Here is a 17,839-nt window from a genome sequence, read left to right as displayed (position 1 = left end):
GACTTTTGTTTTTGTAATCAGGATCTCAAAAATTCTATACAAATTTGGATTTATATTTATCGGCCAATATATCAGTTATCGGCTTTCAAATATAAAGAATTATCGGTATCGGACAAAATTTTCATATCGGTGCATCTCTATATTAAAGTTTATTATGTACTAAATAACTGCTAGTTTGTCAAACTAGTTCTTAATAAGACAGACTGTATGTAACTGGCAGTATTATACTGAATGCCCTTATTTGATTATTTTCTGTTTTAAATGCCACAGTAATATTGCATCTTTAATTAATTTGTGTTCTTAATCTGTTTTTGTACTTTCTGCTCACTCTTTGTATCCCTTGGCCTCATTTTTCTCCTTCTCCCTGTTCTCTCTCTCTCTCTCTCTCTCTCTCTCTCTCTCTCTCTCTCTCTCTCTCTCTCTCTCTCTCTCTCTCTCTCTCTCTCTCTTTATATCTCTCTCTCTCTCTCTCTCTCTATCTCTCTCTCTCTCTCTCTTTATCTCTCTCTCTCTTTATCTCTCTCTCTCTCTCTCTTTATCTCTCTCTCTCTCTCTCTCTCTCTCTCTCTCTCTCTGTCTATCTCTCTATCTATCTCTCTCTCTCTCTCTCTTTATCTCTCTCTCTCTCTCTCTCTCTCTCTCTCTCTCTCTCTCTCTGTCTATCTCTCTATCTATCTCTCTCTCTCTCTCTCAGAACCACATTGGCTGGAGAAATGTCACCCGTTTGTTGGTGTTCTCTACTGACGCAGGTTTTCATTTTGCCGGAGATGGCAAACTCGGTGGAATCGTGCTTCCCAATGATGGGAAATGCCACTTAAAAGACGGCATGTACACGATGAGCCATTATTATGTATGTATATCACACTTTCCAGCAAGGCCGTAACCGTGTCTTGAACATTTGGGTGGACAAAAAAAAATTAATTCTAGATTTGGGGGGTTGCATAGATGCTGTCACAAATGTAATGGTCCTTTTGTTTAAAGGAATTTAAGAAATAAAGGATTCAAATAGGAAAAAAGAAAAAGAAAGAACTTGAATCTATTGTGATATGAACTATTGCAAATAATATTTTTATTTTAAAATGTGCACATTGACACTTAATCGTATTCCTAAATGGCCCTGTTTCTCGCATTCAATCACTACTTATATGACAAGAATCATGTAAATGGCTATTTTTAATTTAAAATTTGACAAATTTGTCCCTCTCAATGTCTACGGCCCTGTTTTCTGGGGATTTTCAGACCAGATGTATTGGATGTTCGGCTCATATCTTTCCTGTCCTTTCCTGACTAGGATTACCCCTCCATCGCCCACCTAGTTCAAAAACTGAGTGAAAATAACATCCAGACCATCTTCGCAGTTACAGAAGAGTTTCAGCCGGTTTACAAAGTAAGTCCATAGATGATTATCTTAATGATGTGCATGAGCGGGAACACTCTCTATTTTTGTCTCAAGCCTGTAGTTTCTTCCCCTGTTCATTTTTTTTTTTTTTTTACTTGCTCAAAGAGAAGGTCTGCAGTCTCTTTCCACACTTGTGTGTGGTGCTACAGTAGCTGGATTTAACCAAAGCCTCAGTGCTAAGTGTTAAATTTAAGCACATAACATGCAAGTGTTGCATGAGTGAGTCCTCAAACCCTGTGGCCGGTTGAGAGGAGGCATGCTATTGCTTTTCTACGTGATCAGACTTACAATATTCCCCTTCTGGATGATAAAACTGATTTAAAAATGCCATAGACTTGCATTGAAAGAGCCATATCTAGAGACAAGACTGTGTGTTACAAATGGATGAATTGTATAATGAAATGCCATCTCAAATATGTCACTCCCGAGAGCCTGAAACTCTCCTGAATCCAACTTCTCTGTATTTGGAAAGCCACAACCCCAAGATAGTTTCCCGGCTTGGAATGATCCAGACGGCAAAGTCATAATTTAGAGTTCCTGTCTGCTGGTTAAAAGCCCTGCTGTAAAACAAACACCCTGCGTCCCTGTGCTTAAGATTCATGAATGTTTTTCTCTGTTTTTTCCCCTTTCCACAGGAACTCAAAAACCTGATTCCAAAGTCTGCAGTGGGAACGCTTTCAGCAAACTCCAGCAATGTTATCAATCTTATTATTGATGCATACAATGTGAGTAGATAAAGTTTCTTTATACAGTAGTGGCCAAAAATCATGTCCGGAGGGGATATTTGTTTTTAATGACCCTTACAGGTTTGATTAAACCATTCAAATATAAAGGAAATGTTCTTGAGGCAAGAACAAAACACTAAACGTAGTTAATTGGACAAAATCCAAACTAAAGCTACAGGTTTCTGTGTGCACAGAAAAACAATAAGCTCTCCGGAAAAAGCAAAAGCAATCGTTTATCATTTCTTTGTATGATAGCCTGGCCAAAAATTATGTTGGGCAATTATGTTGGGAAGTACTGGGAAGATGAAATCAATGGATCAATTCCATGGAAAGAATATTTTAGATCAATTTATAACACTACTGTAGATTCATATTCAAGAATATTCCAACTAAAAAATGTTTGCAAGATAATTGCAACAAAAAAAAAACGTTATATTTATATCACATTGAAAATAATCCATATTGCAGATTTTGTGAGGAAGAAGAGGAAGACCTATGGCATTTATTTGACTTTCGCCCAGTAGTATATAAATTCTGGTCAAGTGTCCAAGTTTGGTTAAAGACGGCTAGAATGGAATTTACCATAACACCTCAAACTATTGTACTTGGTCATTTTACAGGTAGTTTGCTTGTGATAAATACCATTTTATTAATAGGGAAAATGTTTATTTTTAAAACAAAAGTATCATCATGCTTGTGTTTAGGTTACTTTAAGAATGTTATAACACTCTAAAAAATGCTGGGTTGTTTCAACCCAAATTTGGGTCAAATATGGACAAACCCAAATGTTGGGTTAAAAATGCAATTAAAAAAATTACAGTTGAAAGAGAAAGTTGAAGTTGAGTTAAAATTTGAAATTACATTTTTAACCCAACATTTAGGTTTGTCCATATTTTACCCAATTTGGGTTAAAACAACCCAGCATTGTTTAGAGTGAAGGTCGTATCTTCTTTTAGAAAAATGATAATAGCAGAAAGCAACAATAAATTAGATGAATATAACAAAAAATGGAATAATATTCTGTTTATTATAATTATATGAAACCTTTTCTCATGTATGTTGTGGGGTATGAATGTGAGGATGAATGTATAAGCATGTAGTGTCTCTGTAGATTTGGGTCTGTAAATTGTATTTCTTATTAAATAAAGATTAAAAAAATAAAAAATATATGTTGGACAATTTGGTTTTATTGCGCTATTATCACAAATAAGACAGTTGACTCCAGGCACAACTATGCAATATGCTTACAAAGTCTTTAACACATCTTTAATAATATTTGAATGAAGGGTGAAGATTTTCTCACTTTTGGCCTCTACTGTTACAGTCGCTAGGACACATTTCTCAATACTTAGGTCACTTTTTCTTCCCTCTTCACACAGTGAGCACAACAGAAGTATATGTGGGCTAAACTGTGGATCATTTATCATTGCTTTGGCACAAAATGCATTCAATGACTACATCTTTCAAATTACATTAATTCTTTTCTCACTTCTACACAACAACCGCCAAAACTACAGGCCAATTTGCACATGCTGTTTTCAAAACTGTTAAACTTAAGTTCAGAACAATAAAACTGAATAAGACAGCATTTTGCCACATTTCTACAGTAATATTGTAATGAAATATATTTCGAATCTAATGGTGTAAAAACAATTGGACAAACCACAGCTGATTCCTATTGTGTCTGAATCAGTGGATCATGGTGTGTATTGTTGTATTTGTAATTCCAAATTGTTGTACTTTGGAATTACTCCAAAAACATAAAATATATGTCATATTGAAGCATACTGCGTCATGTCTAACTCATTCTAGTCACATATATTGCAGTGAATGCTAAACCTTAGAGAGGTAGAAGAGAGAAAGCATTTACAGAGGAGAACACTGTATAAAGTTTCCTGTTGTTAGTGTTTTTTAGGTCATTGTTTTGTGGGTGACAGAGTGTGTTTGTTGGCTGTCAACCTTTGCTAGTGTTCTGGAATAATGTGTTGATTTGAGAACGACGTGATTTTGTAGTTTTAGTGCATTTTGAATGTGAAATTAAAGGGTTAGTTCACCCAAAAATGAAAATGATGTCATTAATGACTCTCCCTCATGTCACTCCAAGCCCGTCAGACCTCCGTTCATCTTCAGAACACAGTTTAAGATATTTTAGATTTAGTCCGAGAGCTTTCTGTCCCTCCATTGTAAATGTATGTACGGTATACTGTCCTTGTCCAGAAAGGAAATAAAGACATCATCAAAGTAGTCCATGTGACATCAGTGGGTTAGTTAGAGTGTGTTGAAGCATCGGAAATACATTCTGGTCCAAAAATAACAAAAACTAGGACTTTATTCAGCATTGTATTGTCTTCCGGTTCTGTTGTGGATCCGCGTTCAGTGCCGCCGCTGACGTGTGTGTGTGTGTGTGTGTGTGTGTGTGTATTCTGGTTCTGTTGTGGATCCGCGTTCAGTGCCGCCGCTGACGTAAGACGCTGCTGACGTGTGTCTGGTGTGTGTGTGTGTGTGTGTGTGTGTGTGTGTGTGTGTGTGTGTGTGTGTGTGTATTCCGGTTCTGTTGTGGATCCGCGTTCAGTGACGCTGCTGACGTGTGTCATTAATGACATAATTTTCATTTTTGGGTGAACTAACCCTTTAACTGCTGTGCCGAGCTGAAAGTTGGTTAGGAGAACTGTGTGAAGAGTTTTGAAAAAGTGACCTAAGTATTGAGAAATGTGTCCTAGCGACTGTAAAACACTGTAATATCTCCAGTATCTAAAGGACCTGGACTGATTTATGTTTTCTCAGTCTCTTTCCTCAGAGGTGATCCTGGAGAACAGCAAGCTTCCCGAGGGAGTGACGATCAGCTATCAGTCACACTGTAAGAATGGACTCGTGAATGAGGGAGAGAATGGGCGGAAGTGCTCTAACATCTCCATCGGGGACGAGGTGAGTTCACGAGCATGATGTAATGGGCATCAGAAACCTGTAGCCTGTTGTTCCTTAATCTTTTCCTGTTTCCAATGAATCCTCAGGTGTCGTTCAACATTAATATCACAGCTCAAGGCTGTCCCAAACAAGGCAAACCGGAAACCATTAAGATCAAGCCTTTGGGCTTTACTGAGGAGGTCGAGATCGAACTCAACTTTATTTGCGAGTGTGATTGTCACAAGAACGGCATCAAGAATAGTGAAATGTGCCATAACGGCAATGGGACGTTTGAGTGCGGAGCCTGCAGGTGAGACGTCCTCACGTCACTATCCTGGATTTGCTTAGGCTTATAAAAATGCATGAGTTTGGTTAATTGCTAAATTACATGTGATTTTTTTTCCTGGAAGGTGAAACAAACTGCATATGCTGTGCTTATATTATATGTGTGTGGGTGGGTGTGTGTGTGTGTGTGTGTGTGTGTGTGTTTGTTCCCCTTATCTGTGTGTGAGTGTTTGTCTATGTTTGTGAGAGAGAGATTAATAGCTTGATTATAATCACTCATTCATTACATATAAATTGAAGCAGCAGCGGATTCCAGTCCACCCCCTTCAGTAACATTAGGCAGTTTAATGATGGTGATCACGTTATTTTACATATGTATCTGTTTACATATGCTATCGCTAGTTTCTGCTTCTTCTTCGCCCGTGTTTTGATCAGGAAATCAGCGCCCCCTACCATATAACATTAGCCTGGGAAAACCCAGACAACTTCCGGCAAATTTAGATTTGCTCTGAAAGTTAGTCTGGCAAAGAGCTCATTCAAGCCCATTTCCAATCCGCCGAAATCGAGGCACCAATCAGAAGCGTTGGGGCGGGCTTTACACGATGACGACAGCGCTGGGGTTTTGAAGCAGATTTTGTAGCCTACATTACAAAGATGGATGCCGCCGTCGAACATCACTATCGCGTCTGTTTTAAGCCATTTGAACGTTTCCTTTTTGTTAAAAACCGAGCAAAGAACAACACTCGGAGATGTGTCTCCGCCGCTCTGCATACGTCATCTCCTTCATCGCTCTGATTGGGTTTAGGTCTATCCGCGACGTCCGTTGGCGACGCCCCTCTGGAAATGATTTGTCTTTGCCAGACCATAACTCGGTTACAACTGAGAATGCTCTAGTTTTAACCAGGCTAATATAACAGTGAAAACACAGAAAGCTGTAAATTTCCATCAATGGCGAGGAAAATCTCATTCACATTATCATAAGGGTCCAGATAATGTTTTTTATTTAGTATCGTTGTATTTCTCATTATTTACATAATACCATGATTTATTGCATTACTGTAACAATATAATACAGTGATTTATTTAAATCAGCATACATTAAATACAATTCAAAGTCAAAGAAAATAATGTCACAATGCAAAACAAATATAAATGTTTGCTTTATTGAGAATACAGTTGATTTTAGGGTTAAACTTTGATGTAAAACATCTTTTTGTACCTGTTTGGACATTAACTGCGTGAGTCAGAATCTCTACATTAGTTATGTTGTTGTTCTCAGCATCTTCTCAGTTCTCCTCGTGTGCGTTCAGGTGTAATAAGGGCCGTGTGGGGAGGCAGTGTGAATGCCGGAAAGACGAGGTGTCCACCGAGGACCTGGACAAGAACTGCCGTAGGGACAACAGCACGGACATCTGCAGCAATAACGGCGAGTGTGTGTGCGGGACCTGCGAGTGCAAGAAGAGGGAAAATCCCGAAGAACGTTACAACGGAGAATTCTGCGAGTGTGACAACTTCAACTGCGACCGCTCCAATAATAAACTCTGTGGAGGTACTGAAACGGGAAGCTTTTTCTTTTTTTGGACCACCGATGCATCACTCAGAAGACTATTAATAGAGGAAAAGGACATGTAAACGGGTGGAAAGCAGGCACACTGCAAAAAATGCTTTTCTTAATTAGTATTTTTGTCTTGTTTCCAGTCCAAATATCTAAAACTTCTTAAATCAAGATGCATTGTCTTATTTTCTAGGGAAATAAATCAAAATTAAGAGAGTTGTTGCTTAAAAAAAGCTCAAATATCTGCCAATGGGGTAAGAAAAATAATCGTTAACGCTTTAGATTACAGCCCGGAAAGTACTGTGTAATTAAGAGGAATTTACAGAGTAACTTTCGGTAATAATAGTGTACCTATAAAGTACTTACATGTAAGTATAAGGGAACAATATGTAAAGTTTGGGGAATAAAGGGGTAACAACCAAGAGAATTAAAAAAATATTTATACTGTAAGTATTATAGAACTAAGGGGAACTTATTCTACTATTATGATAAAACAATCTTACATTTCGGAGCAATTTAGCAAGAACATACACTGCGTAGCTTTTTGTAATAATTGTGTACCAATACATACTGTATAGGCTTTTTTACAATTACAGGGTACATATCTGTGCATTTATACTCTTTTTTTTTTTTTTTTTTTTTGGTAGCAAAGGTGCAGATGTTTAAGTTTGGGCTAACATGTTTCAAGGCAAAAGCTAAGACTATTGCAATTTTTTTAAATACTGGGAAATATATCTGGTTTCATGTGGTTACAGGGTAAGTGGGGCTTGTATAATAAATAAAGGTTTCCGAGTCAGTGATATAAGATTGTGTGTATGCAATTTGATTGTACTTACCCTGTAACTACATGGAACAAGAGGGTAACAAACACCACTACATGAAACAAGAGTATCTTTCCCCAATATTTTAGCAAAAGTTGCAATAGTTTTTGTTTTCAGTGCACTTTTTAAAAAAAGATTACTTTATAAATGCATAAATATGTACCCTGTAATTTTTAAAAAGCCTATACAGTATGTACTGGCTCACCATTATTTCAAAAAGGTACGCAGTGTATGTTCTCGCTAAATTGCTCCCAAATGTAAGATTGTTGTATCATAATAGTAGAATAAGTTCCCCTTAGTTCTATACTTACAGTATAAATATTTTTTTAATTCTCCTGGTTTTACCCCTTTATTCCCCAAACTTAAAATATTGTTCCCTTATACTTATTGTAAGTATGTTATAGGTACGCTAGAATTACAGAAGGTTATGCTGTAAAATTGCTTTAATTACCCAGTACTTTCCGGGCTGTAATCTAAAGCGTTACCAAATAATCTTGTTTCTGTTTAACATTATTTTTCTTACACTATTGGCAGATAATTTTGCTTGCATTAAGCAACAACTCTCTTAATTGTGATTTATTTCCCTAGAAAACAAGACCTAACATCTCATGGCATTTTACTCATCTAGTAAATGCATCTTGATTTAAGAATATTTAGATATTTGGACTCGAAACAAGACAATAATACAAGTAAGAAATTTCAAAGCAACTTTACAGAAAATGCACGAGTCCACATTACAATTTATAGTGATCTGTTATCAGAAGTAACTGTCTTAGTTATGTATTTCAGAAAAGCACATACATATACAAAATCACAGTTAGCAAAAAAGGTTTTAATTTAAACAATGTTATAATTTAAAGGAGCTCATTAAAGTAATGAATTTGTTAACAAATGATTATGACGTTTATAAAGCTGTAGCATCAGTGCATGTAGATCCGGAGATAAAGGCGGTTGCTGTGATGTTTCTCCTGTAGGACACGGGAGCTGTGAGTGTCGGGTGTGCATCTGTGACACGAACTACACCGGGAGTGCGTGCGACTGCTCTCTGGACACCTCCACCTGCCTAGCCTCCAACAAGCAGGTCTGCAACGGCAGAGGGATGTGCGAGTGCGGGACCTGCAGGTGCACCGACCCCAAGTTCCAGGGGCCCACCTGCGAGATCTGCCCCACCTGCCCCGGGGTCTGCACCGAGCACAAGTCAGTCACACACACCACCAATGTGCGACATATCGGGCTACATGTACAAACATGCACAACACCAAAAAATATCAGGTTTCTATACAGAATACATGCTTAATACATGGTGTAAACAGCACAGCTTAACAAAATATATTTTTCACATTCAAAATGTATTTGACTGAATGCAAAATATATGTTGGATGATATAAATATTTTTGCATTAAAGACTGACACAGTAGGTCACATGGTATGTCCGAATTACATTCATACCACACACATTAATACTTTTTTAACAGTCGCGATGTAGTTTAAATGTAGCGATTGTTTGTTAACGCTCTGAAGTCAGTCGCTAGTTCCGCCTTCTCGATGACATCACGCACATCGTTAAAGACGGCTAGTGATGATTGGTCAGCAACGTGTAGTCTGACCTGTGTCTTGTCCATGACACAACAAGAATTTAGGAATCAAAATCACATAATCTGACTCAGCGACTATCGCAACACACAAAAGTATCGTGTAGTCTGAACCCGGCATAAGCAAACGGTAAAGAATGATTGTTGGTTGAACTTTAAAAAAGTGAGTATTCTGGTTGCCTTAATATTTTGACTTTATTAAAACTAAAGATTTTAGTTAATGTAAATCAACCGAAACTCAAAATATTATGTTATATGAACAACATTAGTTGATTTGACAAAAGAAAAAAGTTTTTTTTTTCTGTGTGTATATTAGTCATATATATTTGGCCATTTTTAAAATGTTTTTAAATATATTTTCAGATATGTACAGATATATAATTTAAACTTTTTTAATGTTTTTTAAAGAAGTCTCTTCTGCTCACCAAGCCTGCGTTTATTTGATCAAAAGTACAGTAAAAACAATAATATTGTGAAATTTAATTTATTCCTTCCTTTAATTCCAAATTTATTCCTTTGGTGGCAAAGCTGAAATTTCGGTACTAACTCTCCAAAACACAACGGGCAACTTTAGTGGACTTTTTGCCAGAGTTAGTACATTGTCAATATCGGCCCTGTTTCTTTGTGAGATTGTGAGCAAAGCAATGCTACATTTAAACTCTCAGTCATAAATATCTTTGGTGTGGGTAAAAGGTTTCCATCTGAACACGTTCACGGCTCTTTTCCTGTGGCAGGGAGTGTGTGCAGTGCCGGGCGTTCGGCACCGGAGAGAAGAAGGACACGTGTGAGCGAGACTGCGGCTACTTTAACCTGATCGTGGTGAAGGACCGGGATAAGCTCCCTCAGCCGGTGCAGGCCTTCCCTCTCATGCACTGTAAAGAGAGAGACGCCAACGACTGCTGGTTCTACTACACCTACGCCGTCAACAACACCGAGAAGGAGGTGCACGTGGTGGAGGCTTTAGGTGAGCTTTCACACCGCAAACATCTGCGCTTTAAGTGCCAAAAAACCCAGTCTTAATTTGTATGTGCTTTGTTTTGTTTTTGTTTTTATTTAAACATTTACTTACAGAATACAAAAGAGCCAGGAGTTCAGGGACGGCCAAATATTACATCACATTTTAACAGAGAGAGAGAGAGAGAGAGAGAGAGAGAGAGAGAGAGAGAGAGAGAGAGAGAGAGAGAGAGAGAGAGAGAGAGAGAGAGAGAGAGAGAGAGAGAGAGAGAGACAATTATCATATTTCATTCCAATAAGTCATCCAAAAATCTCCAAAAATATTAAAAATAAATTAAAACACAATCCAATCAATACAGATTACAGCCCTTTCATTACATCTTTAAAACCAACATTTCATCCTCCCCAACCTCACACAAAAAACTTCCTACCGACCACATTGCAGAAAAATCCATAATATTATTAACTAATTTGAAATAAGCAAACTCAATTTTAATACGAGCAGCCACCATCCCTTTCAGAACTCTTTCTGCATCAATTGAACCAGTTCCCAAGATCCTATTTTTCCTTGACCTCCAAATTGCCATCTTAGCTGTTTCCAAAAGGTAATTTAGCAAAACTACTTTTCTTCGATCACTGACTTTGTACTTTGGACCACTAATAAAAACTTGATATGAAAATTCCTCACCCATGCTTTCAAAACAAACTTCTAAAAAAAAAAAAAAAAAGAGAGAAAGAAAGAAAGAAAGAAAGAAAGAAAGAAAGAAAGAAAGAAAGAAAGAAAGAAAGAAAGAAAGAAAGAAAGAAAGAAAGAAAGAAAGAAAGAAAGAAAGAAAGAAAGAAAGAAAGAAGTAGAAAATGTGTATAAATAAGAAATAAATAAATGTGGAAAAATTGATTAAACAGATCACATAAATATAACAATACTCCCCACAAAATATGAAATAATAATATTAAATAAAGATTATAAAAAAAACATCAAACGGTGAGCATACATTCAAGGTTTTAGTAACCTTTTTGTTACAGGAGGTAGAAAAGGATTTAATATAGACCTTAACATCTTGAAAGTGAGAAAAATTGGGGGTCACTTTCATAGTTTTAATTTGTGGATAAAGTATTTTGCAAGCAAATTAATTAAATTGGAAAAAAAAATAAACATTTTTATATTGCTTCTCAAAAATGAAAAACTCAAACAAAAAATCCTTGAAATAAAGCTAAAATTCTTTATATATATATATATATATATAGGCCTATATATATATACACTGAACAAAATTATAAACGCAACACTTGTTTTTGCCCCCATTTTTCATGAGCTGAACTCAAAGATCTAAGACTTTTTCTATGTACACAAAAGGCCTATTTCTCTCAAATATTGTTCACAAATCTGTCTAAATCTGTGTTAGTGAGCACTTCTCCTTTGCCGAGATATCCATCCACCTCACAGGTGTGGCGTATCAAGATGCGGATTAGACAGCAGGATTATTGCACAGGTGTGCCTTAGGCTGGCCACAATAAAAGGCCACTCTAAAATGTGCAGTTTTACTGTACAGTAAAAATACCCTGTACAGTAATTTTATTGTGGCCAGCCTAAGGCACACCTGTGCAATAATCATGATGTCTAATCAGCATCTTGATGTGCCACACCTGTGAGGTGGATGGATATCTCGGCAAAGGAGAAGTGCTCACTAACACAGATTTAGACAGATTTGTGAACAATATTTGAGAGAAATAGGCCTTTTGTGTACATAGAAAAAGTCAGTTCAGCTCATGAAAAATGGGGGCAAAAACAAAAGTGTTGCATTTATAATTTTGTTCAGTGTAATTTACAATGAACTGGCAAATATCTTGCCAAAGTTTTCTTGTATGATCACAATGCCAGAAAAGATGCAAAAGAGTCTCTGGTTGTGAATCACAGAAAGTACATTTCACAGCTATACTTAAATTTCGACGCAATGAAAGTTTTAACAGGATAATACAGACGAATAAGCTTAAAATAAATCTCTTTTACCAATAGATACTTGTTAGGAATAGTCCAAACCTTCTTCCACAAAATATTTTTGTTAAAATATTTAAGTTGTTCCATCTTGAAATGACATGAGGAGTGGAAACACAATCATTAAGAAAACGAATACCTGTATTATTTTTGAATGTGTGTATGTGTTTTGTGTGTCAGAGTGTCCGGCGGGTCCTGACATCATCCCGATCGTGGCGGGTGTGGTGGCAGGGATCGTTCTGATTGGTCTAGCTCTGCTTCTGATCTGGAAACTGCTCATGATCATTCACGACCGCCGCGAGTTCGCCAAGTTTGAGAAAGAGAAGATGAACGCCAAGTGGGACACGGTATGTAAAAAAAAAAAGAAGAGTTTTAACTTTATTAAAACTGGACCGAGTGCTTCAAGTTCCTTCAAGTTTTTAATCCGCGAAATCCCCAGATTGTTTCATCAGGAGTGTGGTTGTCCTGTTTAAGAGCAGGGTTTTTAGGAAAGCTGTCCTGACTTTAAGGCAGCCGTGGAACTGCAAGGAAAGGCTTTTGGATTCTCAAGGCCTCATTGTTCTGGGTGTGTCGTGGCCAGTTGAGGTCCGTGTGGAAGACTCACTGCTGCCCTCTGCTGGCTCACCGGACATGATCACCCTGCTGAAACAGAAGTGTGCTTCAGTGAATAGAGTTTAAAAAATATATATATTTAGAAAAATCTGTACTTGCAGATAATATAATATTGAATAATGAAACAAAAGACGATTTAAAGGGATAGTTCACCCAAACATGTAAACTCTGTCAGTAATTACTCTCCCTCATGTTGTTCAACGCCGTAAGACTTTCGTTCATCTTCTGAACACAAATTAAGATATTTTTGATTAAATCTGAGAGCTGGATCACTCCTCCATAGGCTTCTTAGGGATCGAAACTGGCCGGCCCAGAAAAGTTAGTAAAGACATCGTTAAAATAGTCCGAGTGACTACAGCGGCTCAACCTTAAGTTTATCAAGCGACGAGAATACTTTTTGTGGGCAAAAAAAAATAAACAATACTTTATTCAACTATTAATTTCCTTCTCTGTGGGCCTCGAGTGAGTTCATGTAGTGTAACAGCGCAGCGCTTCTGGACGTCACACACACACACACACATGACCAGCGTTGGCCAATAGTGAGCCTACGTTTGACGTACAACCCAGAAGCGCTGCGCTGTTACACTAAGTGAACTCACTCGAGGCCCACACAGAAGAACATGAAGAGTTGAATAAAGTCGTTATTTTTGTTTGTTTTTTGCGCACAGAAAGTATTCTCGTCGCTTGATAAACTTCAGGTTGAGCCGCTGTCGTCACTCGGACTATTTTAACGATGTCTTTACTAACTTTTCTGTTCCGGCAAGTTTCAATCCCTTAGAAGCCTATGGTGGAGTGATCCAGCTCTCAGATTTAATCAAAAATATCTTAATTTGTGTTCCGAAGATGAACGAAAGTCTTACGGGGTTGAACAACATGAGGGAGAGTCATTACTGACAGAGTTTACATTTTTGGGGTGAACTATCCCTTTAAGTGAACTTAAATAGAGTACACAATAACACTTTATTTTACAGTGTCCTAGGTTTTATGCTGTTACCTCATTGCATCTTTATTTATACTTCATTCTGTTGCTGACGTCATCATTCAGTATGCATGCTTTCCTCCTTTTCCTTTCATGCTCATGAAATCTGTCCATCTCCCTATGATCGCCATCTTTTGTCCATCATTTCAGCTCTTCTGTTGCTTCATCTGTCCTTGATCTGTTATCTGTCCCTTTCCACTCTCAGACAGAGAATCCAATTTACAAGAGTCCTATTAATAAATTCAGGAACCCAAACTATGGACGTAAAGCTGTGGCTCTATAAGTTTGTATATCTCAATCCTCTTTCTGCATGTGTGTGTGTGTGTGACAGTTTCTTTACCAGATCACCATTTTTCCATAATTTCCAACCATTTTTGTATTATTTATGTGTAGTTCAGTCATGAAACTCTAGAGGGCGCAGGCTGATCGGTCCCAAGCAATCACATCATTAGCTCATGGCTCAAGCTGATTGGCTCTGCTGATCCTGCAGCCAATGAGATCGCTTGCTCAACACTTGAATGGTCTGGTTGAGTGTTGACTGTTTAATCTTGATACAAAAGTGATACAATAAGCATTGGGTAAAAATCACTAATCGACTACAGCATGAGCATTGTACGGTGTTGTGCAATATTTAATCAGAGTTTGACTTTTTCTTGATATCAATGTGTTCAGAAATGCTGTAAATAAATGTTATATAGCTGCATGTGTTGTTTTATCTGCACTTTCTTAGGGTGTAAATACATTTTGAGGTTGCACGGTACTGTATTTTTGTTTCTTATTTTTAAAGATATTATTTGTATTGCTTTCACAGGGAGAGAACCCCATCTACAAGAGCGCTGTCACAACTGTGATCAACCCCAAATATGAAGGAAAATAATGACATTGGTTTCACATGCAAGAGTGTTTTGGAAGGGATGAGTGTGCAGAATTCCTCAGTTTTCCTTTAAATGGTTTGTTTTTTCTCATTGTAATGTCATTCTTTTAGACCAGTATTGTAGCTCTGTTTAAGGAAGTAGTATTTTATAAAGAACTGGCTGCCTCTCGTCCCTTGCAAACGTGTACAGGTTGTATAGTCTTTTTATTTACACCAGTATTTCTTCTTTTTAGCCCTGCGTACATTCACACATCCTCTCTTTTCGAACAGAACAGGTCTTTGTGCCTTTGCATAAAGTGTTTAAGGGTTTCACTTTAAATTGTAGTGTAAAGGAACCCTTTTCCCAAAAGATTGCAAAATAACATGCTATTTTAAAATATCATATGATTTTTTTGTTTATATTCTATCTGCATTCAAACTGCTTCATCGCTGATGCTGTCAGTCATATGTTTGGCATAAGAAAACTATGTGACCAGTGTATAAGTGATTTTATTTTGGGGGTTGATAAAAGTTTGGTTTAATATGCTGATAATCTATGCATATTCATTTACTTTCAGACACATCATGCATTTCATGCCTTTGTTTTAAGAAAGTGAAAACAGTTATTTCCCATGTATTCTTGCTCATTATGGCACGTGTTTTGTGGTCAGCTGCAAATGTGTATGTCATGTGTTATGAAGGATTATATGTTGAACTATTATGTGGCTCTTGACGAGTATCAGTGTATTCAGGTGAAATCCTGTAGTTTGTAGTCAATCGGTGTAGAAAGCCAAATGTCCTTAAAGGGATACTCCACCAGTTTTTCTTATTTAACTATATATTCTCATATATATTATGAGATATCTTATCTCATTTCCGTCAATACAACCAACGTGACTTTTACTACCTGTGCTGTGCTATTAGCAAACTGCAGATCATTTGCAATGGCGGACTTTGTAGATGATTATGACTTTTTTGTAGAAGACCCAGAGCCATATCTGTTTGAACCCGAGTACACAGAGGAGGAATTAGCTCTTATGGACCGTGAGAGGGAAAGATATGATCCAGAACAGACCGGAGCTTTCCCGAAAGCAGCTAACCAAGCTCTCCGCTGTATGTGGTGTGTTGGAATTCGGTGAAAAATGACAGCACTATGTACATTCTCCTTATTTTCACAACCCTTTACGATGCACGTTTTAACCATGATTGTATACAAACTAGCTTCCAACAACCTGTTACTTCGTCAACTCCGCTCAAACTACTACTACCGGCGCATGTCACGTTGGTTGTATTGACGGAAATGAGAGGGAGGGGGAGAGGAAGCGGGAGCCGGGACTTTTCACGAGTGAAGATATTATTGCGCCAAGTCGAAGTGCTCAAAAGCACTTGTTATGGTATTCCGCCATACAATATAGTCATCAATTTTAAACGCTTAGAAAAGCGCAACGGTTTATTTTGTGTCACCAGCCCAGGTCAAGTTACACTACTCGAGTAACTGTGTTTACATAGGGAAAACGTGGAAGTGTTTGCTCGCTTCTCTGCTTGGCCCATATTTAATGCATGGGCTAAGCTAAGTGCTAACATAGTTTTGCGGCAATACAGAGCGATATAGTGCACGCACTGAGACGAGAGAGGTATGTATCAACTCGTCTTAGTTAAGGGAATAACATAGTTTAATAAGAAAAACTGGTGGAGTATCCCTTTAAACGCTCATTACAAATGAGCATAATTATTGGTACCTACAAATGAAATTTTAAATGTTTTCAGATAGTATATTTAAAATAAAAAATGGAAGTTGTAATTCACACATTTGAAATCAGAGATAAAGCTCTTTGCTACAAAAAAAAAAACATTTTGGAGAGTTATGTGGAGAAAATTAAGAATTAGAGTGTATAGTTTTTTTTTTTTTCTAAAGTTCATATATGCTCAAAGGTACAACAACCCTGTATTTTTACTTATTTTATTTGGACATAATAAGCAGACTCAGTCATTTTAAACTATTGTAATGCTTGACAATATAATAAATATCAAGCTGAAGGATGATAACCTGCCGCAACACCCAATGTAGCTTGTTTTTTAAGTGCCTTTTTTCTGGTTTTCTCAATATTGCAATTTTGAATTTATTTATTAAAACAAAATCTAAATGATTGTGATCTTGTCTTTCTTTCAAAGTGGTAAACGCATTTTTAGCATTATTTAGGGTCACTGATATGCGCTTATAACAATACTATCAATAATCATATTCTTGATGTCTAAATAAACCCTTATATTTATGAAAAAATATAGACCTTAAAACATCACTTCACTGCTATTATGTTTATTATTATTATTATTATTATGTTAGTTTATTCTCAAATACAGTATAACTTCAGAATATAGCCTAAAGGTGATGATACACAGGGCAACTTTTTGATCAATGTTGTTGGGCAATGTGGCCGTCAAAGGGCAACCAGATGAGACACAGGGCCCACGAACGACCTAAATTATCCAGATAGAAATGTATTACCCATTTTTAATGGGAAAAAGCCCAAGCGACAATCGCTCGGCAAGATTGCCCAGCAACATTGCTCAAATAGTTGCCCTGTGTATCATCACCTTAATACTACCATAGCCAGGGCCGGATTAACCATTAGGGCAACTGGGCACTTGCCCAGGGGCCCACGACATCTAGGGGCCCTGGGCACCAGGGGCGGAGTGGCAATCGGGAGAGTCGGGAGTTGGGCCGGTAGTGTTTCGAGGCCGCGAGGGCCGGTCTGATAAAATGTATTCATTGCAAGTTCGCCATGCGCACTTGTGGCCAAAGCGAGGGGAAGAAAAAAAATATTTTAGATAACGGAGCGTATATTTGCACTAAGTGCCTGTCTTTTTAGCAAAAAGACGCTCGTCACGGAATAGCTACAGTGGCGTGGGTCGTAACGCGGGAAGTGCTAGAAAGACATTGTGCCCAGGGGCCTCTGAACTCTTAATCCGGCCCTGACCATAGCCTACTATCCTGTTTTTGCAGTATGCAAACTGAGCTTAGGATGTAAATTGTAAAATTGCATAGAATAGCAAGATGATCTACAAAATGCAACAAAACTACTCTGTAAATAAAACTACTCTCCACATGATCTCAACTTTGTCTCCCGTGTGATGATGGTGAGGATTGTCATGCGTCGGGTCAA

General features: G+C 37.6%; 1 protein-coding gene across 2 annotated transcripts in view; it reads left to right on the top strand.

Moving 5' to 3' along the window:
• itgb1a (integrin, beta 1a) overlaps nt 1-15,412 on the top strand; it is a 54,771-nt gene extending 39,359 nt beyond the window's left edge. The window contains exons 7-17 of one of the 2 annotated variants that reach the window (XM_056237033.1): nt 695-850; nt 1,292-1,387; nt 2,035-2,124; nt 4,909-5,049; nt 5,136-5,338; nt 6,624-6,862; nt 8,664-8,886; nt 10,016-10,245; nt 12,412-12,578; nt 14,028-14,105; nt 14,634-15,412. In XM_056237033.1, the coding sequence (XP_056093008.1) occupies nt 695-850; nt 1,292-1,387; nt 2,035-2,124; nt 4,909-5,049; nt 5,136-5,338; nt 6,624-6,862; nt 8,664-8,886; nt 10,016-10,245; nt 12,412-12,578; nt 14,028-14,105 (1,623 nt within the window). In that variant the 3' untranslated portion in view covers nt 14,634-15,412. The remainder of the gene's footprint in view (nt 1-694; nt 851-1,291; nt 1,388-2,034; nt 2,125-4,908; nt 5,050-5,135; nt 5,339-6,623; nt 6,863-8,663; nt 8,887-10,015; nt 10,246-12,411; nt 12,579-14,027; nt 14,106-14,633) is intronic. The other variant, XM_056237034.1, reaches the window with a different exon arrangement.
• The last annotated feature ends 2,427 nt before the right edge of the window (nt 15,413-17,839 follow it).

This window comes from Rhinichthys klamathensis, unplaced genomic scaffold (assembly GCF_029890125.1).
Source record: "Rhinichthys klamathensis goyatoka isolate OS25496 unplaced genomic scaffold, OSU_Roscu_1.1 h1tg000476l_1, whole genome shotgun sequence".
Lineage (NCBI taxonomy): Eukaryota > Metazoa > Chordata > Actinopteri > Cypriniformes > Leuciscidae > Rhinichthys > Rhinichthys klamathensis.
The sequence above is the reverse complement of the archived record's forward strand: the minus strand, read 5'-3'. Positions and strand labels throughout refer to the sequence as shown.